Genomic DNA, 24699 nt, shown 5'->3' with positions numbered 1-24699 from the left:
GAACGAGAAGAAGCAGGAGAAGATTGGGTCGACGAGATGGAGCGAATATCTCATCAACAGTAGGTAAATCAATTTCACCAAACCCTAGTTCTACTGATTTTGGGGGAAAATTGGGGGAAAACCCTAAATGGGTAATTGGGTATAAATTGGTGTTGTGGGGAGTGTGTGAAGGACACTGTATACCTCTCTGGACTAGCCAGTAGAGAATTTGAGACAAATTTTTATGAACTTAAAATTTCAGTGCTTGTCAGTTAAAGTTGCAATTTGCTTCTGTTGTAGTTATCTGATATGCTGCAATTTGTGTTTAAATTATCTCATATGATGTATGTATGTTGCCACTATATGGTTAGCATGAGCTAATCAATTTCAGGCCAAGGCTCAGTGAAGCCTTGTGCACTGTCAAGTGTAATTGAGCTAGGATAGTTCTTCCCTGTATGTTTTTGATTGTGCAAATGAGAGATGCCAATGCTCATAGAGCCTGTGATTGGCTGTACTGTCAAAAGACAGCCAATGCTAGGGGTAGACTAGTGAGCAAGTTGGTGTTCTTCCATTTCTAGTTGTATGCTTAGGAATGAACATAACCTAGAAACATGTCACTTGATTAGGACACAAGGTGGATCATAAGCCTTGGCTTACCCACCAATTCCATTTCAGTCACTTATATTTTCAAGTCCTGTGTGTTTGCAATTTAGTTAATTTTCTTGCTTTTTATTTTCTTGCACCTTGTAGCTTTTGTGCACTGAAGTCAGTGCATAATCCTCACCCTGCCCTTGGCTGCCAAGCCTTGGTTATTTGCTGCTTTTCTTGGCTGTTTCTTTGCTGCTTTACCTTCCAAGCCTTGGTTATTGTCTGTTTTTCTTTACTTACCTTGCATTCTTGTCTGTATGCCATTTACTTTACATGCCCTTAGCTCACTGCCATAGTGCATTGTCACCATTGTTAGCCTAGGAAAACTTCTTGTATGCTCCTCTCCCTGTGGACAAACCCCTACTCATCACTATATTATAAATCTTGACCTTGTATACTTGCAAGTGTTTTGTGTGCATCTTATCATCACACCAAAGATTGCCACTCAAAATGGGACCATGAACGACAAGAGGAACCCGATCCCAAACAACATCACTAGTGTGGCGAGCATGCTTATTAGTTTTCATTCCACCCTCAGGAACCTCGTCTAACATCAACTTCTTATAACCACCAATAGGAGCTTTGTTCCGATGAGGGCTAGCAGCAAAACCAATAAGATCACCGTTGATAGCAGTCCCACTTCGGTAATTTTCGACAAAGCTGTCAGAAGTATACTCACTCGCGTGCGAAGGGTCATAGGTCGATCAAGGGGTTAGAGAACACTCACCTATTCATCGCCTCCCACTCAGCCATGAGGCGATAAGTATTACCATTCCATTGAGCCAAAGCATGGGAGGTACGAATCTGAGATAAGACCTCATAGATGAATGGACGACTTGGGTCATACAACAGAAGATGCAACCCGAGCTCGAGCTGACCCTTGGTGATGATGGTCGCCTCGGTCGAATGAGAGAATTTCTCGACATCTTTCTTCTTTAGAGTGCCCTTCTGGACGGACATGAGACTGGCGTTATAACTGTGGAGGTTGAAGTCATCTTTCAATTGGTTGACGAACTGTTCATCAGTCAAATCTTTGGCAGTTTTCTTGTCATTCCTACATAAAAATGGAGGAGAGTCATCAGAAAACATAGAGTTAAGAGCACAATAATCATGTTGAGAAGGACTATCAACAATAAACAAGAAATCATGAGGAACGCCATCTTCTTCGGAAAAAGTATAACTCACACACCTTTTTTCAGTCATGGAAGGAGTTGAAGAAGCCATGGAAGAACTGGAGAATAAATGGGAAGCGGAAAATAAGAGATCGGAAAAAGACGATGAAGAACGAAAACTGCGACAACAGCAACAGTGACAGAAGAACGGTAGCAAGACCTAAACAAAGCTAGGGTTTTAAAGGGGGGAAACTTGGCGACAAAGTTAACTGAAGAAGCAAAAATGAAGGAAAAATGGTGGAGACTAGGAAAGAGAGAATGTTTGCTCTTGAAAAAAGGATGAAAAAAGAATCAAGGGTTTAGCTATTGTGTTTATAACATGAGAAAAAATGACCAGAAGAGAAAGTAGCAGGTCATAAAGGTGATGTGAGTGGGGAACTGCATGATGGGAAATGCGACATGGCTAGAGTTGCGGGAATCGAAGTGGTTTCTTCCCCTCGTGTTGGGTACACGAGTGAAAGAAGGGGCATAAATGTAGGAGTAAATAATCCACAGACCTAGGTGGAGCGATCCTAAGCAATATCACACCAAGGCTAAGGAAGGAGTGAAGCACTAAATCATATCCTTAAAGTTTGGCACGAAGAAAGAGATACCTAAAAGAACCCGTGAAGTAAGCACGTGTAAAGCAGAAACTCGAATGTGATGGAAAGGCGTGTGTCGGATGCTATAATAATAAATGCTCTGACAAGGTAGTTGGAGAAAATAAGAAGAATCGGGTTAGCCCGACTGGCGACATCGGATCATGCAACATCAAGTGGCCTACATCGGGAAGAAGAATATCAAGAGTCATACTCACCAAGGTCGGATCAACATCTCGGACGAAACATCACTCATCACCCGAGAAGAACGTCAAGAAAGATACACCGTGACTCAAACTGTAATTTGGATGTATTTACATGTTAGCCTACAAGTAAAATGCATTGTAGAAAGCTAAGGAGGTAAGATAGAAAGGGCGGAGAGAGATAATAGGCAAGAAATATCACTGTAACCTTGTGAGAGAGAGATTGTGGAAAAGAATCATCACTTGTAACCTTGAGTTGAGTAATAAGATCATCCCTTCACCCCCGTTAACGTAGGTAATCATGCCGAACCATGTATATCTTGTGTTCATGTTCATCTCTTGCTTGTTTACTTACAATATGTGCGTTTGAGATTCATTAGGGAAAACGAGAAACTTACATTGTGTGATCTCGTAACATAAACCCATTATAATGAGATTAACTTACAGAGAGTTTCAAACTCGTAATTGGCTTGTTCGGAGAACATAAAAAATTTTAAATTAAAATATAAAAAAAATCCGTTTGAAATAAATTTGAATTTTTATTATTGATGACATGGAATGGTTAAATCCTCTAGGAGATTTACGAAACTAGAGGATGGATTAGCAGATTTAAGCCTAACCGTCGTCCACGTAATCTTCAAATCTTCGCATCTTCCCTTTAGGGAAAAGTATCACAAGCAGTCAAAAAAAAAAAAAAATAAAGAAAGAAAGACCCTAACATCCTCCCTTTGTAGATGCTCTTAGTCTAAGCCTAAAGAAAGAGATAGAACGGGTGACGTGTAAGAGGGCCCATGCGAGAGCAAAAGAAAAGCACGTGCCGGCATACTAGTATATACAACCAGAATAGTTGCAGTATCTCTATCGGATTACGATTACAGCTGCTATCGAGGCGAGAGATCTAGAAAGGAAACCACAGACATCGATCATTCATAATAAGAAGAAAGTTTTGTCCATTTAAGGTGATGGTGATTCCTGACTTATGAATTTGTGGTTACTTGTTTTTTTAGGGTTTTTGTAACCGATAATTGGAAATCACTTATTAGGGTTTAATCAGAAATTGTTTTTGTGTTCATTAGGTAGGATTTTAAATCAAATGGAGATTGGTGATAATTATGCTTTCCAAATATATAGAGGACGGAGGAATTACGACGATGAGCAACCTCTAAACAAGAACACCCCCAACCTTGATTTTCCACGTCCAATTGATGATCCCGCACCTTACATTGTCGTCGTGCAGGGACCTCGCAAGGTAAGAAGATCCCCTATTTACTTTTGAATTTCTGTAGCAATCCCAATAGAGGTTTATAACAGTTTGTTTCATACTGATATTATGTAGGTTGGGAAGTCCTTGTTGATTGAATCTATAGTAAAGAGTATGCAACGCCCCTTCCCTTATCCACAAGGCACCTTCCCAACAGTCCTAGTCCCGAACGAATCAGGTTCAGTTTTATTTTTATTTTTATTTATATTCTTCAGTATTCACCTCAAATTCCTTTGTTAATGTAATATTATGCTGATGTAACATATCCACGGGTAACTTTGGTTTTGCTAAAATGTTTTCATCTATGTAAAGGTATACGGCTACAGTTTGTGGAGTGTCCCGATGATATTAATGGCATGATTGACGCCGCAAAGTATGCTGATGTAGCGATACTAATGGTTGACGCAAGTTATGGGTTTGAACAGGTGACCAACTTACAAGAATGATCTTTTATGAGTAAAATGGTTTTGAGAATGGCATGTCTGGGTTCTCAAGAAAATGCACGCTTTTGTTGATTTCAGGAAACATTTGAGTTCCGTAACCTTTTACAAGTTCATGGCTTTCCAAAGGTTATTGGGGTTCTTACACATCTTGACGAGGTCGGTCTAGATGAAATGTCAAAAGTCAAACAGCGTCTCGAGGATCATTTCTGTACTGAAATATATGAAGGAGCAAAACTTCTGACGTTATCCGGTCTCGAAAATGGCTTGTAAGTTTTTATTAGATGAATTTAGCGAAGTAGCATCTAATGGAGGAGGATTATGTTTGCTTGAATCTTTTTTTTTTTCAGTTAAGGTTTTAAGTAACAATGCTTTCTAGTCTAGTGGTTTCTTAGTTCAAGGGTTTCTTGCTAAGGAAGGTATTTTGTTATATAAATATTTTGCAGTAGGAGCTGATCTAATGATCAAAGATGAAAGATCACACTTCACATTAGTAATATAATATTAATGTTTCCCTTTCATCTGAATTAAAGGAAAGTCTATCATGGTTTCTTATCCGGTGTATGATTTACAGGTACAAAATGCCTGAAATTGGAGACCTGAGAGAAATGCTTTCAGATCCTCAATTCCTTCCTCTGTCATGGCGGGCCAAACATCCTTATGTGCTGGTAGATCGTTTTGAAGATGTTACTCCAGAAAGAGTGCATGGGGATGAAAAATTCAATAAAAACTTAAGTCTGTACGGTTATCTCAGAGGTTGTAGTATCAAGAAAGGAGCTAAGGTATTTCTCTTAACTCTGTTGTTGTGGTTCTCAATTCATTGATGCACTTGCCGCCAAATGTGCTTTATAGTTTTTGTTGTCCCCTTGTCAAATACTCTTTCATATCATAGTGTATTTCATACTATTTGATTCGAGTTGGTTGTCTTTTGTTTTTTTATAAGAGTTTCAGACTAGATTATCTGCTCGCCCTTTCTTGGTTTTCTGGTTTTAATCCAGTTCCCTGTTTATGCTGGTTCTGTAACTGTCATCTGCACATGAGTCTGATAGGCTCATCTTTTTGAACATGCACACCTGTTATACACTTCTTTTACCACATGGTTACTTGTATTTTGTTTCCAATAAACTAATTAGGTGTATTGTGCCAGGTGCATATTGCTGGTGTTGGGGATTTCTCTTTAGCTGGTGTTACAACGTATTATGATCCTTGCCCTGTTCATTCTTTTGGGAACTTCGGTCTTCTTGATAAACAAAGCACAGGGACTTATGTGAGGTTGGATTTTCTTGATGTTCCTCCGGAAATAGTTGAAAAATTTGATCCCCATCATCCTATTCTCGTGGGAGGTACCATTCCAGAAGAGGAAAATTCTGGGTATATGCAGGTAATTATGCATTTTCTAAGTTTTATTTACTACTGCAAAGTGTGTTATATGGAACCATGTTACTGGTTTAGCACGCGGTTGGGTTCTTACAAAAGAAACTGGAAGGAGCCGTCATTCAAAATTTGAATCTAAGCTCGTAGCAAGGCATTTATACACGTGTGCTGCTTGTATGATCATGTTTTTGTGCTGTTTTTCAGGTGAAACTTAAGCGGCATAGTTGGCGTATGGATTTGTTGATGACTGGTGCTCCAATCACTGTTTCGGCTGGTTGGAGGCGTTATGAGACAACTGCTATTTATGCCATGGAAAACGAATATGGGAATCATCAACTTCTCAATTACACTCCAGAACATAAGGAGTGTCTTGCAGTGTTTTGGGGCCCTCTTGCACCTCCTAAGACCAGAATTGTTGCTGTAATGACTAATCTTAATTGTTTGAAAGATAAGGTCTGAGTTTCAATTTCCATTGTTCTATCCTATACATTTTTGTAATTCAAGGATGCAATCTGAAGCTACTGCTTAACCAATTGTTGATTTTTTCATATCTAGAACTTTGTTTCTTAAGTGATATGTGCGTTTGAATCAGGAAGAGTTTCGGATTATGGCCAAGGGCGTCGTTCTTGATTTTAATCTTGACGCAAAGATATTGCTGAACGTAGAAAAGATAGTAACTCTTGTTGACACCTGCTGGAAGACTGCTCGTATCAAGTTTGCACCAAACTTTCAAATTGATGGGTTAAAGTTTATAGGTGCACCAATCCAGACTAAGAGCGGAGTTCGGGGAAAGATTGACAAGGTTTGTGCGCCTAGAAACAAAATCCTCTCTTCTGTATTTGCCGTTGGGTTTTGTTATGAGTTCTCTATTTGATTTCTAGATTAAGAACAACAGGTTGTGACCCTTTTTCTTTTGTGTTCTTTTTTAATCTTTCTATGTCTCACACTACTGAATTTTGCACTGCTGTCCAGTGTGTTATTTGGCATGATCTATTTTTGCAAGTGAATTCGAACTGTAAGGTTTCCTGATATCTGTCGTGTGTTATGTGCAGGTTGTAGGAGATCGGTTATTTGAATGCACATTTAAGGACTATGTTCACATGGGCGACACTTTGTTTTTTCCTGTTCCGGCCACACTCGCACTTCCTGCACTCTTCAAACAGTTTAATTTGCTCTCCAAACCCTTAGAGTTTGTCGAAGCAAGCATGGCCGGCACCATCGCCGCCATCGCCGCCATCGCCGCCGCCACTGTGGCTGTCGCCGCCGCCACCATCCCCGCTGCCGCTGCCGGCGCGACCAACCTCGCTCCTATCGTCGAGTACGAGCTTGCCGTTTCATACAAAAAGGTTTTCTCCATATCATAACCCAGTTTCAGTGCATACATTTTACAAGTCCACACTTACTTATTTACCTATATTTGGATCAAAACCCAGGTTGCTCGGAGGAAGCGGAAGTTTTATCAGCGACATGGCGTGGTTATCTGTGAGGGGAAACCTTCATTCGTTACTTTACCAAACCCACTAGAGTCAACTTATTCATCAGTGGTTGAGTCTGCTTATTCATCAGAGGTATGAACTCTTGGGCTGATTCAGATCTTTCCTGTGTGCTCGCTTTGCGAGAACTCATTTTTCTGGTTTAATGCCTTTTCTGCTGCTGACTGGTGTTGGTTGGTGTTATAATATAGGACAGCCAGCTATATTAGTCCTAGCTCGACTAGTCTCTAACTCTCTATATCCTATTATGTTTCTTATTGGGATTTCCTTCTCTTAAGTTCTAATCTGTTTCCTTGTAAATTTTGGAATTATTGAAGCCTGGGTAAGAAGGTGTAGCATTGAAGAGAGACATTCTATCAAAATAATTTAGTTATCGTTCTCTAGTTCTGACATTGCTTTATTACTAACATATTTATTGAAATAAATTAGGCAAGTAACTAAGGGTAAGATTATAAACTATTATGGTCTTCTTAATATTTTTGACAAAATCAAACCGGACTGTCTTTTTGAAACAGACGGAGTATTTTTTGGATTCAGTTGCGTTTTGTTAGCTCTGTAAAATTGCATCTGATATGGTTGATATTATGTCCATTGTACAGGAGTTGAAGCCACTCAAGAGGAGCAAATTTAGTGTTTGTCACGGCCGGGTGATATCAAGAGCGGAACCAACGGTGACCAAGGACGGTGAAGAAGTCACGGGACTCGATATATTTTTGCGAAGGTACGGTGGTAAGGTAGTACCGGTAATACAGTAGTGAGCTGGTAAGAGAGGAGACTTTTGTGAATGCAGTTGTTTATGACAAGCTATTTAGTAATATAATTTAACTAGTATTGGTTTCATTTGCTTATATCTGGGAGTTTGTTACTTCCGCAGAATCTTAAAATTATCCTTTCGATCTTTCAGTGTAACTGTTTGTATTGTTATAGTAAGAGTTGAACTTCATCATGGAAGGATCCTATATCTGAAAAGACTATTTTCGCACCAGTGTGGTTTTCCGTTTATGAATTATTGTACTAACAGGGGTGTATTGCATCGAAATATAATGGGGTAGAACTTATGAAGTGGAGGAGAACTGAAATGAGTGCCGAGTAAAATTAAAGAAAACATTCTCTTGAGAATGGAACTGTCGGGTTTTCTCTTGCCTCTCTTGAGATGATCTCCTTTCCCATTCCACGGTATTCACCGTCTCTTTTCTATCTCTTTCAGTTTCAGAATTCTCTTTTCTATCTCTTTCAGTTTCAGAATTCTGTTTAGACTTCCGTCTAGAAGAAACATACTTTGAGAAAGTTCAAATACACCCCTTCTCCTCTTCTTTGTCAATCTGAAATGACAATAACAAGAAGTGAGAAAGCCAGAAGTATATGCAACAGCAGAAGGTAAAACTCCTAGATCCAATATATATAAAAAGACAGAAAGAAGAGAGAATACATATACGATCTTAAAACAACCTTTACTAATGCATTGTGATGGCTAGGAACCTGTCACAAAACTGCACAAGAATGTACAACAATCAGAACAACATTTAAAGTCAAGACACCAGATGGGAAACATAATAATTAAGATACCGTGTCAAAAAAGTGGATAACAAAATATATCTGGGAAATAAGGACAAGAAGTTAATGAAGATGAATCTCTGTTTTTTATTTCGAAGTTAAAAGAGACTGCTCTAAATGTGTTGTACTGAGAATCCTTCCAAAGCTCTCAAAATGAGATACTTGTAAGTCACAACACTTACCTGAATATGTACGTGAAGCTTCAAAAGATTCCCGACAAGAAACTCAAGGAAAAATTGATGAGCTTCAAAAGAGAAGCTGTTGAAGATGAACCACTGCACACCAAACCAACATGCAATGGAATTAAATGATGCACACAAGATTGTGTTACTGTAGCCAAGCAAAACTGTTCAAGTGATACCTTCCTTCTGGCATCCAGCAGATCAAGACTTCTACCATCTTTCCTCTGAGATAAGGATACAGTTGGGACTTCCCTCCATAAACATTATAATGAAGTTCATAAAATCATCCTGATAACAGCAATGTCAGCAAAAAATTAATATCCAAAGGCATAGACTAGTTCACAAGAAAGCATAACAGTTGATTATTCATAAACATAGAAAGCATCAAAATATCACTGAAACTGCGTAAAAAAAGCCTACCAGCATAAACCCATCCAGAGCTCTAGGTATCCGAGATACAAAAATGACCAGTCCCATTGCATCTTCGACAAAATGTTCAGGCATACAAGCAGGGACGGAGCCAGAAATTTCATACAGGAAGGGCTAATAGACAAAACAAAATATTTAGGGGGGCTTATTAAGAGATTTTGCTTTTAATTAGTAAGAATTTTAAAGAATCACTAATAAATTAAACAAAAATAGAGGGCGGGGGCCATCCCTGAGCTCCGTCCATGCATACAAGCAAGCTTGATGGCAAGGGCATTTTGAATCCGCCAACTAGATTTACCAACCATCAACCGGTAGAATGAGAGTGCGTGCTGAATTAATGATCCGTCCTACAATAAAATCCAAGAAACCTCATTAAATATCGTACCATATAATAATTTGTTCGATGCAGTAACATATCAAATATTCAATGACTGCAAACACTCCCCAATTATTTTGATCCACATCAATCTCTTTTCAACGAAACATTGGTTTTCATATATATAATTGCTTGAAAATCTTGGAAGCTCACAGCATGATCATTGACTACTTCTTTTTAAGGTTGCAGTTTAACGGATCATAATGACAAAGGGCCGCCGTCTAAGTTTAGAATATGGAAGATTTCGATTATTATGACTCGACTCCTCACAACAGGTTTATAAAGAGTCCGTACTAATCCCGAATTTAGGATTTTTTCCAAAGATAAGATCATAGTAACTCAGTCGTACTCCCGAATAAAATATGAACGAATATTATTGCGAGCCTATAGTCCCCAGATATCCTGTGACCCCCTGATGCGTCCAGTAGGTACCCCAAGATATTGGACACCTTGTTCCTATAATTTGCATAAAATAATAATACCTGTGAACTATACTTATCGACACGTATATGACCTCAACCGTATCCATTATCCGATAGTATCGGACGGATACTCAAAATATTTTTTGAATCTTATCCGATAACAATTCCGGTTCTCCGATAATAAAAATAATTTAAATTATTTCAAAGTCTTTCTCTATATTTCATAAATTAAAAATAAATAAATAATACATATATAAGAAACTCTAAGGAAATTCAACTAAATAAAACCAAATACCTTGATCAAATGCAAAATTTTCAATTTATAAATAATTACATTTCACCCAACTGAATTTAGTCGCTATAAAAAAATTATTTATCAATTTTTTTCCACCAAACATTTTAATGTTTTAATTAATCAACATCAACAACAAGAGAGGATCGAATGAAACTCGTTGGAATCCGAGCAACAAGCTGGGATCCACCTTTCTGAATCACAATCCCTAATCTGTGAAAAAAAAAATTACATCTCTTAACGTTAACATCGAATCTAGATAAGTGATTGGGCAATCTCTTTCAAAATTCAACCGTGTCGTCCCCAAGTTCACCAAACGTGGAAAATGCCAATGCACCAAATCCATAGCCTTGAGGTACACATTTATCAAGATATTTTTATTTTTACTACGCATAATGGCAGTACTTAAGGAAAGACCTGGATGGAAAGCACGAACTCCACCATCGGTAAAACGAGAGACCCCATTTACATCAAAACACATACCGTGACCAATGTCCAAATTATAGATAAAAATATCAGCAGGTCGCAAATCAGCACCCTCATTAGATATATGACCCAAAGAGACTTCTTTCCAAACGGGGACACCAGCACGAAAACACATATCAACAATGATATCACAAAAAAAGGTCATGTCAGAATTTAATCCCCACCTCATGGGAACAAATGAAGGCATGGTTACTATGGCCTTGATTGGTAAAATTTATAATTATCTATTTATCATTATAGATAATTATAAGTAGATAAATAATTTTTGTATAATCATTTTTATAATAACTTTTTACAAACACCTTTCTCAAATAATTGATTATCTATAAAAAAGAATCTAGAAAAGGAGAGGAAAAATCAATGATCTAGAATTTTTTTCTAAGTCCCTTATTCAAGGTTTTTAAATCGTAAATCATTTTTTGAAATTTGCGAATCGAATCATATGTTGAATCGTGAATCGAAGATTCATGATTGATTATTAAATTGTAAATGTATATCACTAAATCATACAAAATATTTGTGAGGTTTGATTTTAATTTGTTTTTTTGACATATAAGTATAAAATATATTGATTTTAACCTCAACAACCAAGTTAGAACAATGGCTTCGGGTTGTGTTTTCCTAGTTTGGTCTTTCGTTTTGATATATTAATGTAGTTCATTAAATAACAATAGAAAAAAGAGGTGGAACGCTGCTTAAAAGCTCAGTGTATGATGCAGGGGTAATGGTTTGGAAACCTGACGCTCTCATTTTTTGAAAAAATGAGTAGCGTATTCAAATAAGGTTGACTACCGATCCTTGGACTAAATGGTTTAAAGATGCGATTCGAAACGGTTTCGTTCAAGATGAAGCGAATTGTTTGAATCACACGATTTTAAAAACCATACCCCAATTGTCATTTTATATCTCTCTCTCTCGATAATTTAAAAGAATTAAGAAGAAAAACCCCAACTCAATTTTCTTAAAAGAAATAAATGATTATAATAATTTTTCAAAATAACTTTTTTATGTTTCTGAAAATAATGGGTTTTTTCAATTATTATTAAAATAATCAATTATTTTAATGGTTACCAAACACATACATAATCCATTATGAGCTGTAAAATGGATTACGGGCAGATAATCCATTAAAATAATAGTTACCAAACAACACCTATAGCAATCCATGTTAAGGTTGCATGCACACAAACTCCCTTCAGAAAAAAGGGGAATACCCAACCGGTAGCAAAGAAAAACACTAAATTATCGCGCACCAGCTTTCTGATTAAGGCCCTCGACGTAACGAGCTTTAAGAAAGTCTTGAGTATGTCTGGACTTGTCGCATTTCCAAAGAGCACAATCACATTGAGAAATTTAAATTTTCGTAGGCATATCCTTCATAACAACCTCAAAATATTTAACGTCAAATAATTTCATGGGATGAGGGGTGGGTGGTAAAATCAACATTTGTATCATTCTTGTGTGTCCTAGTTGCAAACTAGAGTCGTCCTCTCCTCAAACACTTCTAGGGTTTAGAGATTAAAAATTCATCATCTAGGGATTCATGAAGTCAGGTATGAAATATCCCTATCTTTGATAGTTTGTGTATCCTGATCTTGTTTTGATTGTTGAGTCTTACTCGGACTCAATCAAACAAGATAGATAAAAGTTTCAAAGCTTTATTCGTCCCAGAATTTGTTGATTCCACAAGCTTTGTTCTTGTGAGGTGAATAATAATCTAGGATGCTTTTCGAGAGTCATAAGTCCGTATTTTGAGGTTTGGTAGACTTTGTATATTGTAATCGATTTCCAATCTCACCTTGATCTTTGATCAGAAAGGAAATCACATATATGCTTATCTGTGTGAGGCAGATTGATTTAAAGTCTTCAGTTGAGTTGAAGCAACTCTTAGAATGTAAAGGAAGTCAGCTAAGGGAATCAATTTCCTGGAGTCCTGTTGGGATTCAAGAGGCGTAAGGAGCGCGACTGTAATTGAATTTTCGTAAGGGTTTAATTCAGTTTCAACTACATTCCAGTACGAAGTATTGATAGTAGGCTAAAGTATGTTGCGACTTAATACAATTTGGTCTTCAATATGGATTTGGTTCCGGGGTTTTTCTGCATTTGCGGTTTCCTAGTTAACAAAACTTGTGGTGTCTGCGCATGTCTATCTTTATAATAGAAATATCACAGCTTTACATAAATTAATCAAAGTAACTAATTCCATTGTAATTGATTGGATACCACTTGATTGATTCTTGGATATTGATCTTTGGAATCTTTTAATTCTTTCTCACACAAAAATCATGTTCACGTACTTGCTTCTCTAAACTTTCTGATTGTGGGAGTTGGAGATATAACTCCGAATATTATTATTTTGTATTTAGGTTTGTCCATACAAGTTACATGCGAAAAAGTTAGTGGTATATTTTGGTACCCCGCATTTTCAATATTAACATTATTTTAGGGGTCAAATATCCGACGGATGGTTGATATTACACCAGCCTACAACCCATGAAAACAATTGGTTTCGAAAGTTTACCTGCGTCCAAATCTTCCAAAAAATGGATCTGATGTCCACCCAACAAAATGCGGATTTGGTAGGATTTGCCTATTTGGGTGTTTTTCCTCACCCTTCCATATGTGATGCAGTTTCTCTGGAACGATTTCTTGGGCACTAGCCCATTTTGGTGGGGGACTATTTTTTGATACAAATGTTCACCCTACGTTTTAAGGGGTGTCCTAAACAATTATGGAAGTCTTATATGCCCTTATCCTATTTAAGGGTATAATTAATCCTAATAACCCACTAATTTAACCACTACCCACTAATCTAACCCATTAATTAAAACCTAAATTAAAAGAAAACTGAACTCGTTTTCTTTCTCTTCTTCTTCTTCTTTTCTTTTCTTCTTCCTCTTCGTATGCATCGACATAAATCGCCGATTCGAAAAATTTCATCGCCGATTAATCCATCTTCATAAGCAATGCGGTCCAAGCAGACACCCAGAATTCCAGAATCGAGTCCGGGACTCGCAAAAATTTCAAATCAACCAAAAGAATTGTAAATTGGTAAACAACATGAAGCAAGGTTGAGAGGCGAAATCAATCAGCCAACATCAACCAAGACGTCCGATTCAAGTGAAATGCAAATACGAGGGTAATTTCCTTCATACCCATTCCTTTTAATTCATTTTTTGTTGAAGAAATCGATTAGAAATCATCAAAACACATCGAAAATGGTAGTTACAATAGAGATTTCGGCTAGGAGAATTTCAAAAACCTTAGATTTTTCGTAACTGAACTCTGAATATAAGAACACTTCGGCAACGTCGCAAACTTTATAAATTTTTAGGTAACCGAACTCTTTAGTTCGGTTACGTCACAACTTTTCTTTCCTTGCGAACTTCTTCTTTTTATGGGAAATTTATAGTTCGGTGTTGTCGATAAATTTACATAGGTAACCGAACTGTGAGTTCGGCAGTGTCGCAAGAAAACTTAACCCAACTTTTTCTTTTTTTAGGAAAATTCTAGTTCGGTGTAGTCGATAAATTTACATAGGTAACCGAACTTTCCTGTTATACAGTTCTTGATGATGAGTCTTCATAGGAATGAATTTGTGTGATTAGAAAATATTTTCTTTAGCTAATAATGTGGTTTTCATTCATTACGAAAAAAGGAAAAAGATCTAATCCCCCCTAGATAAATATTTGAGAACTCCCACCCCTCGTGGTAGAATATATTTGGATTTCCGACACCGTGGTGCTAAAAATGTTAAACATGGAGGGGGATCTTCACAGGAAGTGAACCAAGACAATTTCCGGAACGTAATCCAAGATGTTAATCAAGAGGTGATGGAGAATGTAATGGATAATGTTGTTGAAGAAGATAATGATGATGATGAAGAGTCCGAAGATGAAGATGTACATGAAGAAGAAGAAGATGAAGAGGAAGGAAATGAAGATGTACAAGAAGAAGAAGAGGATGAAGAGGAAGAAGCAGAACAACATGAACAAGGCCAAGAAGGGGAAGAAGATAAAGAGTCCGAAGAAGAAGAAGGCCAAGAGTCAGAGAAAGAAAAAGATGAAGAGCATGAAGAGGATGAATCCAAGAAGAGGAACAAGAAATTGTTCCTGTTAAAGAGAAAAAGAAGCCGAAGCGGCCTTGTGCTAGATATGCACACATTCCACATCCTGATTTGTGTCTTCCACCAGTTATCCCAACTAATGGTACTCCAAATGATGGAGGGGCAACATTGTTTGGCAACAAACACTCATGGGATGCGAAGATTTATGCGACAAAGGTATGTTCATTCTTAACTAACAAATTTATTTTTTTGGACATGTTTCGTCAAGTATTAATAGTGTGATGTTATTTTCGTAGGATCATAATGATGCAATTCTTCTTATTCGTCGTCAAAAGGCGTCCGAATGGGATCTTTCCAAGGAGTGTTTGGAGTTTCAAGCGAAGGTTAAAGAATGTGTGTTATGGAGAGCTATTGATAACGCACATGTGAATTTTGACGATGTTGCCGTATCCGCATTTCTCGAGAGATATTATCCCGAGACATATACAATGCATCTTCCGTTTGTCGAGATGGGAATTACTCCCGATGATTGCATGAATATCATCGGCCTACCCGTGGAAGGTAAATGTCTTCGAGATGGATACAACCCGTCGATGAGTTATGAAGCTCTTGAAGCATTGGATCAGAAGTGTCTAGGATGGGATGCAAGTAAGGCTCGATGTGAGTTTAGATGTTCTGTGAAGGAGCCTGAAATTGACGATGAGTATAATCCATATGAAAAAAATGGAACCCGAAAGAAGGTGCTAAAGAAATTCAAGTTGGTAAGGTTGAAGGAAGCATTTGGAGGGACAACTAAGAAGGTGAAGAATGGAAAGTTGGTGATGGAAGAGGAGACGCTTAAGCACCATGTCAGTGCTTATTGGTTATATCATCTAGGAACTATTATTTTTCCTGACACTTATGAAAATAGGGTGGATGCGCATTATCTACAGCTTTTGGAGGACCTCAATGAGATCAACAACTACTCTTGGGCCACTGGGGTGCTTGCATTTGTTTTAGGAGAGATGAACAAAGGGTACAGAATTAAGACAACTCAAATTAGAGGTTACTTAACTCTTATTCAGGTGACCTTCTACATTGTTAATTAGCAAAATGTTCGTTAAGATTTTTTCACTTCTAATTCAATTTTCATCTATTTTCTTTTTTTTCGCATAGGTTTGGATATACGAACACTTCCCTTCATTGAAATTGGCTTAGGAAAAGACCAAATATCCCTGGAATCTACCTACAACAGGAAAATGAGTGTTTTTGGATGCACAAAAAAAGTCTAAAGAAGAGAAGTTGACTTCGTTGAGGGAGAGATTGGATAATCTAACAGTGAACAATGTGGTTTTTCATCCATACGCCGTACCCTATGATGTCCCTGTAGATGAATCCAATTTGAATGGTTACTCAACCATAACGTCTTACTAGGGACCAATTTGGCATCCTGATGGGTATGCAATATATAATCCAAGGAGAATTCTAAGACAACTTTTTTGTGTCCAAATGGATCCTAAGGTGGAGAATGAAAATTTCAATTTGGTGGTTAGAGGAACAAAGAACACCGAGAATTATTTTCTTCCAAAACTTAACCAACTCCTACGGTAACACATTGGAATGAACACAGTAAGTACAATTTACCTCTTGGTGATTGTGTACCTTGTGGTGAAGATATAACTGCATGTGAAGATGATTATATGGAGTTTTATCAAGCAATCAGTCATCATATTATGACAAATAGACAACAACAAGCTCTTGCTGAGAAGGCGAAGGGGAAGGCAAAGGAGAATGAGGCTAAGAGAGCTCAGAAGGAGATGCCTATTTTTGGAGAAGAAGCCATTAGGTTATGGGATAATGTGGTAAGTACATGTCTTCTCTTTATACTTAAAGTTGTTACAAAGTGTTGACCATATATTTACTTGTTATTAAAATTGGAATCAGGTGAAGAAGGGTAAAAAATTGTTGAAGAAATGGATGACTAAATTCCGTAGTGGAGAGTCAATGTCACCAAAGGAACAACTTGACTACCACAGCCAGTGAGAGAAGCTTATATCTCAAAGAATGGTGGAGCCAATTTTTAAGAAGAGGGGTCGACAACAAGGAGAAGGTTCAAGTCGAGCTATTACCACGGTGGAAGAAACTGGTCGAGGAGATGAAACCCCAAGTGATGAGGAAATTCAACCTAAAACTCGTGGTAAACAAGGATGTAAAAGGGTTAGGTGTGGTGGTCGTAACTGGTTTCATATGGTTCTAGATTCAAAAAACACTTTTATATTTGTTTTAGATTGTTTGTGTTTTCAAGTTGGTACATTTGTTTTTGAACCTAAAATTTTGGCTACAATATATATTTCGGCAACGTGATATTTTTAGTCAGATAACCAAAATTGTGTTTCGGAAACATCCAAAGTTTAATTGGTCACCGAACAATGTAGTTCGGTGAGCTCTCAGTTTTTAGTTGGTTGCCGGAATCTTCTTTGAGGCCTCAGAGAGGATTTCGGCAACCTCTAAATTTTACTTGGTCACCGAACCTTATAGTTCGGCGAGCTCTCAGTTTTTAGTTGGTTGCTGAAATATTCTCTGAGTCCTCAGAGAAGATTTCGGCAACCTCTAAAATTTACTTGGTCACCGAACTGTATGGTTCGGTGAGATCGCAATATTTTAGTTGGTTGCCAAACATTGTGTTCGGTTACCTGGTTATTTTCACAGGTTACCGAACTCTCTTTAAATAGATGCAAGTAGTAGAAGTTCAGAGTTCGGTTATCTGTTCAGTATAAATAGTTTGCGACATTGCCGAAGTTCAGAGTTCGGCAACTGAATTAATACACACACACGACTTAAACCGAACTATTAATTGTATACTCTCAGCAAATAGTTCGGCAACGTGTTCCGGAAAAACATAACCGAACTCTGAAAACCTCCATTAAAATAGAGTTCGGTTACCTGCATCTGCTACAATAAGTAACCGAACTGTTAATAAATACGAGTTCGGTTATGTCGCAATCCATATTTGGTAACCGAACTGTTTATAAATACCAGTTTGGTTACGTCACAATCCATATTTGGTAACCGAAATTCGTTCCTGAAATTTTCATTTCGGCCAATTTTGCACAATTCAAGCTACATTAACTAAGTTTGAGCCATACCTGAGTACCCATATCTTTATATTTTGTTCAACCCTATTTAGAAAACTCAAAATAATTTTTTTTAGGTTCAATCCTATTTTTCTTCATCTTTTGTTCTTCTTCTTCTTCATCTCTCTCAATAATTCTGATTCTAACAAAACTGTCCTATTAATAACTCACTAATCATTACTCTAACACTAACATTGATTTAATTAGAAAGGGTTTTTTGGAAATTATGAAAAAACAAAGATAAGAGGGGGCTAGATTTTACTTCAAATATCCATCCCAATGGGTAGTCCCCCACCAAAATGGGCTAGTGCCCAAAAAATCGTTCTTTCTCTGGACTATGATCAAGCTTGGGTAACAGTTCATGTACTTGCCGTGGCCCAGCCCAGTACTATACTTATTTCTTAGCGAAGTTGCAGTGTTTGTGCGATTTGCTAAATCATACCCATCTTCCTCTCCAACATTCTCAAACACTAGTAAACCTAGAAATTTGATTTTCTTCCCTCTTTTTTACTTTTTGAGATTTGATTTATTTTTATCAGCCCAGAAAGGTTATCAATCAATCTTTCTTTCTTTCTTTCTGTAAACAAGAGAAATGTTGGTTTTAAAATGGAGTAGAGGGATTTCTACCACTACTAATCTATTTCAGAGAAATAAGCAAACATGTAACACTCATATATCTCTCCTTCTTTACTGGATACACTCTTTTGTTATTGTCGGTGCTTTAATTTTCTTTATAATTGTTTTTGCTGTGTAGATAAGGAAATTGTTAAAATGTTTGAAAATGATCATCATAACTTGAAACAACAACAACCATGGAGGAGGACAAAATCTAAAAATAATTAAATCACTTATTAGTGGGACGGAGAGAGTATCTCTTATCCTAAGGATATTAGGAAGAGCTAAGATGGTTGATAAAGCACTTTCTGTCTTTTACCTGATTAAGAATCGGAAATGTAAACCAACTTCAAACACTTGTAACACCATGATCAGCATGTTGGTGCAACAAGGTCATCACGAAAAGGTTCATGAACTTTACAATGATAATTCATAATTGTACAAAGATTTTTGAAAAAGGTTTTTTGAGAGAAGAATATTAGTTTGAATGAATACAATTTGCGGACTGATTCTCATTCCCATTGCCAACCTCAGCAGAATTTGGGGCTTTGTTAATGCTATCGACGTCTTTGTTCCTGTTCTTCATTACCCGTGCAAAAACCTGACCATCAACATTTTTGTCCTTGGCTACCTGGTGCAACATTAGCAGTCTGTGAAGCAGTAGCATTCTGCTCCCTCGCATTGCTTATCCCTGCACTCTCACTGCTAATAACACTATCACCTGATCCCAATCCAGTTAAACCTCCACTACATGTTATTGTGGCCCCTGAACCACCAGTAGCTTCCTTATCTACCTTACTGGTTGCATCAGAGCACAAACCAATACTTCCATTATCTTTACTCGCATCACCTGCAGTTATCACTGGATGAATAGGCACAACCCTTGACCTGTTTAGAGGTCCTTCTTGTCATCCTTTTCTTTGGACAGTGCTTGTCTAGATGGCCAAAAACCAAACAAGTTTCACAAGGCCTCCATCGCGACCGTCTTCCAAATTTGGGACCCATTTTTTGGCGGTCATTAGCCATTTAGCCCTCAACCACCACCAACCTGATTATTCATGTTTTTGTATCTTAAAATGTGGATTAAGATGTAAAAATCTTACGAGAACGATGGATTCACCGACATTTATACACCGAGTGAAACAAAATCAAACCCCACCCCTTATTTTTCTCCATGCAGACACTTTGGAAGATCCTAATTTTATGTTTTATAGCTGAGTATTAAATTGAATTGTACGTGCTGAGGAAGAGGCACCAAATCGTTTCTTCAAATTAGTTCCTTCGATAACACTAGCAATTAAAAGGGTTTTCGTGACTTACGAAATTGATTTGATTAACATAATTTTGAAGACCAACACCACCGTAAAAAAGACAATGGAGAAGGAGATAGTTCAATCAGAAAAAAATCAGAGTATCAAGAAATCCAAAGATGGTTCCAATCGGAAGCTTGTGTAGTAACTAATCTCGATCATTGAGGATTTGTATTCTCTGTGTAATAAATCGAAGAAACCAGATACAAACACTCAATGAGTAAAACCGGTTTCAGAGAGGGGTTTCTGGAGAAGGGATTTGAGAGGAGAGAAAAAGTGATTGATTTTTTGTAGAGAAAACATTGACCAGTCAAAAATGATAGATTACTCGCGCCGGCATATTTCCTGGTGACAATCAAACCCGTCACAATAGGTCCAGCAGGAGCGATGGCAGCAACTTTTTTTGTGACAGATGCATCACAACTGCCCATGATTTTTGTAGTGAGATATTTTTGCAAAACTAGTAAAAGCGACAATTTGGATTATCTGTTAACACACTACAGTCCTCCGCTCTACTTGCGTTATTTTGTTTTGTTAACCGAAGTGGAGTTGAATCAAATCTCACTGACTTTGAGATAATTTATAAGCAAGCAATGACGATCGATGGGCAAACCGGGTTAAACCACCAGTGAAGCTCAGGTTCAGGTGATGCAAGTTCAGTCATTAAGAGTAAATTTGTCACCACAAAGTAGCAGTTGAATTTTACCAGAAACAATTTTGGCAAAAGTCCTTGAGTCATTGGTTGGTATCTGATATGTCGGATGGTTTTTAGTATCAAAAAAAGAAAAAAAAAAAGAAAAACAAGAGATGAATTTACTGTCGAGAAGAAGTAAAAAAATGGACTCTTTGTATTCCAAGTGGTGATAGTGGATATTATCGGGCAATTCTATGCAAGGAAATCAACAAGATTTTGAAGGAGAACAATCTGATTAGCAAGCCTATACAAAATATTCCATCCAGATCAGATTTTGCGCCACAACTGCCTAGGAAAGCAGCTTATAAACTATATTATGAAGGATTTATACGAGTAGAAGGAGTTTTCCGTTGGCAAAAGGTTGCAAAGGAAATCCAGAGACAAATGGAATGGGACTCTTTCATCGACCTGGAGATTTTGGATGAGTTCAATGCTAAGATTGTGCTGGAGAAAGATTACTTGCTTGATCTTTGGAAGCAACAAAAGATCTTTGTATATGGTTGTGGTGCATATTATTCAAACTAGGGGTAATGAGAAGTTTTTTAATAACAGATCTTTAGCGGAGGAGGCCAACAAAGGGCAAATTATCACACGGGTTAAAGATGTTAAAAACATAAGTTAATTTGTGACTATTCTAGAAAGCCCAATAAGTAAAAAGCCCAATAATCATCTACACTAAATAAAACCCAATACATGCTAGAATTTTCTAGGCCTTCTTTACATCAAGTGTTATCTAGAGAATTCGTTTCTCTAGAATTTTCTTGTAATATCTAAGTTGAGAGGGTAAAGAAGAGTCTAGATAGCACTATTTAGAGAAGTAAGTGGTTGGTGTACAAGCCTATAAATAGGTAACAATGGTTCACTTGCAAACCATCAAAAACTCAAGTGAGTAAACAAAGAGTTAGTATAGAGTGAGAGCTAGAATTAGAGTAAGAGCCAAAGTGCCTCTTTGTAAACAACTAGTGTAAGCAAAAGTTGCTACACCAGCCTCTTGTAACATTTTCATTTTCATATTAATCAAAGCCTCACTTTGGGCTCGAGCTAGTCCATAACAGTTGAATCATCGGACTGTCCATCACAGTGGAATCATTGGACTGTCCATAACAGTGGTGATAACTGTGAACTGAGACTGTGGTCTTGGGTCTCAAACTGAGACTGTGAAGATGGGTCTCAATCCAAGAGTCTCGAGCCCATAAATATAACTCTCCTAATATCGAGTCTTGACGAAGCTGCAACACTAGTAATTTTTCTCTTTCTTTCAGCAAGGCTGTTAATTGTTTAACAATGTTGAACTGTGTGACCTCACACAATGTGTGAAATTAAAATGGTGTGTATCCTCGTGTTATTCTCCTCTTTAGTTGTCACTCTATTTATAGTGTTTTTAGTTATTTTTGATTATCTGGAATCATCCAACCACAAAGAGAAGTTACAAGGAAGGAATAGCTCTATGGCACCATATATAGGCTAATGCTTTATGGGTGTTTTACATGTTTATCTCTCGACAGATTTTTGTCTTCGGCATAAATTGTACCATAACTTCATATCAAGGTGCATCTCAGCTATTCCAATTTCATCAGACTCGCTTATGATCACATTGCGTCGAAAGTGTAAACACAACCAGATGCTTGTGATGATGTGCATATTTACTTTACATCAAATCATAATCATGTGCATTTGGAATCTGGAAAGTGCATTATCTCCATCATTCCCCAAGCTTATTCACGCAGTTCATTGCAGGTATTGCTTTGCTTAAATTGGGTGGAAGAATGGTGTACACAATGAATCCAGTAGAGAATGAGGCTGTGGTTTCTGAGGTATCGGCTAAGCTATTTATAAGGAAATTACTATCTAGATGTGTTGTGAAGTGCTTAAGTTCATTGCTTTGCTTAATAGAGGCGGTTTTTCCCTGCCACCTTACTGTATATTCGCTTAGCTCATTTTCTCCACCTTACGCATCTCCATCTGATTTTCTTCAGATTCTGAGGAGGTGCGGGGGATCTGTTGAACTTCTTGATGTTTCTACCGAGTTCCCTCAATTGGTCCATCGCCCAGGAATTAAGAGTTGGAAGATTGATTATCTGATAATTGAGTAGCTGTGTAACTGATACTTCTCTGTATGAGCTTTTTTCATTCAATTGACATTTGTATGGCAGGTCTATGATAAGGGTGCATGGTTAGCTTCTTACAAAGATGTCTTGGAGGGCCGTAGAACTGCCATTGCGCCAAGCATGTTTCCATCTGGTCAAAGCTTTGATGACGAAACATCAGTTCCTTCAGGTTTAGGTAAAAGGGTGGTTCCTCCTGGCAGTGACTTTGAGATGGAGAATATGGAGGAGAAAACAGAAAGTGTCTTTAATGTAGTTCCTGATCACGTCACCGAGCGGTCCGAAATCTTTGCTAGTCCAAATGATGCTTTGGAGATGGAAGTTTCAGATCTCCCTCTAGAACGTTGCATGAGGATAGTGCCCCAGGATCAGAACACAGGAGCGCTTTTTATTGCCATTCGATGGTGTTAGTTTTTATTGCCAGGTTTCAAGTAAAGGTATTTGAAACCTGTAATCGTCTGCAGGCATGGTTTGTAACTTGCAGCGGTTTCAAGCTCCACCCGAGGCAAAGGAAGGTGATGCTAATAGCTTAGATGTATCATTGGATGAAGGAAATCAACTGTCACCCATTTTATCATATGTGGCTTCTGGTATTGAGTCATCATATAAACGGCCAGAAAATGAGAAAGAAGACGCAAAGAACGCGACTGGCCCTATGATAGCTGGAGGCAATTGGAGGATGGAAAATCAAGGCATGTGGAGAGGTGTCTTCTCCATCCCCCATGATTCAACTTTCCTTAAACAATGCATAAAACCTAGTATGAAAATATACATTAGTAATGGTTGACTTATCATCCTACGACCAACAAATATTGTTGTAGCCTAGGCCTAGCGATGAGCAAACTAGCGAGGGTAACATATTTCTGGTGGCTCTTTAAAATCAGAATCTGTATGAATTCACAATCTCGCCCAAATTTCATTACTCGTCTCCTCTATAAATCCCCATCCCGAATCCTCAAATCCTCACAGATCAATTTTACAATTCTCTCCCAAACCTCAATTCACCAGATCTCTGCAACTGCAACAATAATTTTTAGAAAATGGCTCGTACTAAGCAAACAGCTTGGGAATCCACCGGAGGAAAAGCCCCAAGGAAGCAAGTGGCAACAAAAGCAGCTCGTAAATCAGCACCAGCGACCGGAGGAGTGAAGAAACCACACAGATTCAGGCCAGGAACTGTTGCTCTTCGTGAAATCAGGAAATACCAGAAGAGTACTGAACTGTTGATCCGCAAACCCCCATTTCAAAGATTAGTTCGTGAAATAGATCAAGATTTCAAGACCGGTTTAAGGTTTCAGAGTTCAGCAGTTGCAGCTTTACAAGAAGCAGCTGAAGCCTATCTTGTTGGTTTGTTTGAAGATACTCATCTCTGTGCTATTCATGCTAAGAGGGTTACTATTATGCCTAAAGATATTCAACTTGCCAGGAGAATCAGAGGATGATAATCTCCAGATTCTGAGTAAATGTGTTGGGGGATTATGGATTTAGGATCTGTCTTTTTGTTTTGGGATGTTGGAACTCTCTGTGCTTTGATTGATTGATCTAATGGAATATATTCACAGTATTGCAGTCTGATTTCATCCTTTTCGTGAATCCCCCAATTTCTATTGAATTAACTCCCCATTTCCAATTGGATTGAATCCCAAAATCATACATATATAATGTCTTTCGAACCCGATCTTCATTGCTTGTACTTATCACACCACAACCTGCCCATTTCTGCTAGATGTTGCTGCAATCTCTTGGCAGTTCAAACCCTCTCCTCGCTTCTCATTGCTCATGTAAAGCTCGTGCTTATGTAATGTGCAAGACAAAAGTTCATTCCTGGAGTGGATGTGCTGCTTTTCACTTCTCAAACCAATTTACAGCATTATAGGTAATCCAATACAATTACCATACCTTTTGCC

At 37.8% G+C, this 24699-nt stretch overlaps 2 protein-coding genes across 2 annotated transcripts; both read left to right on the top strand.

Annotated features, from left to right (window-relative positions):
* The first annotated feature begins 3412 nt into the window (after positions 1 to 3412).
* LOC113280864 (ribosome biogenesis protein BMS1 homolog) lies at positions 3413 to 8133 on the top strand. The gene is made up of 12 exons (XM_026529438.1): positions 3413 to 3539; positions 3657 to 3829; positions 3917 to 4019; positions 4154 to 4266; positions 4363 to 4550; positions 4856 to 5063; positions 5429 to 5662; positions 5860 to 6108; positions 6248 to 6457; positions 6708 to 7001; positions 7089 to 7223; positions 7748 to 8133. The coding sequence occupies exons 2-12, from the start codon at positions 3674 to 3676 to the stop codon at positions 7901 to 7903; spliced, it is 2046 nt and encodes a 681-aa protein (XP_026385223.1). The 5' UTR covers positions 3413 to 3539; positions 3657 to 3673; the 3' UTR covers positions 7904 to 8133.
* Positions 8134 to 23832: 15699 nt separating this feature from the next.
* LOC113277168 (histone H3.2-like) lies at positions 23833 to 24234 on the top strand. Its single transcript, XM_026526327.1, has one exon. The coding sequence runs from the start codon at positions 23833 to 23835 to the stop codon at positions 24232 to 24234; it is 402 nt and encodes a 133-aa protein (XP_026382112.1).
* The last annotated feature ends 465 nt before the right edge of the window (positions 24235 to 24699 follow it).

This window comes from Papaver somniferum, chromosome 5, assembly GCF_003573695.1.
Source record: "Papaver somniferum cultivar HN1 chromosome 5, ASM357369v1, whole genome shotgun sequence".
Taxonomy (NCBI): Eukaryota; Viridiplantae; Streptophyta; class Magnoliopsida; order Ranunculales; family Papaveraceae; genus Papaver; species Papaver somniferum.
This window is presented reverse-complemented; position numbering and strand designations above follow the sequence as displayed.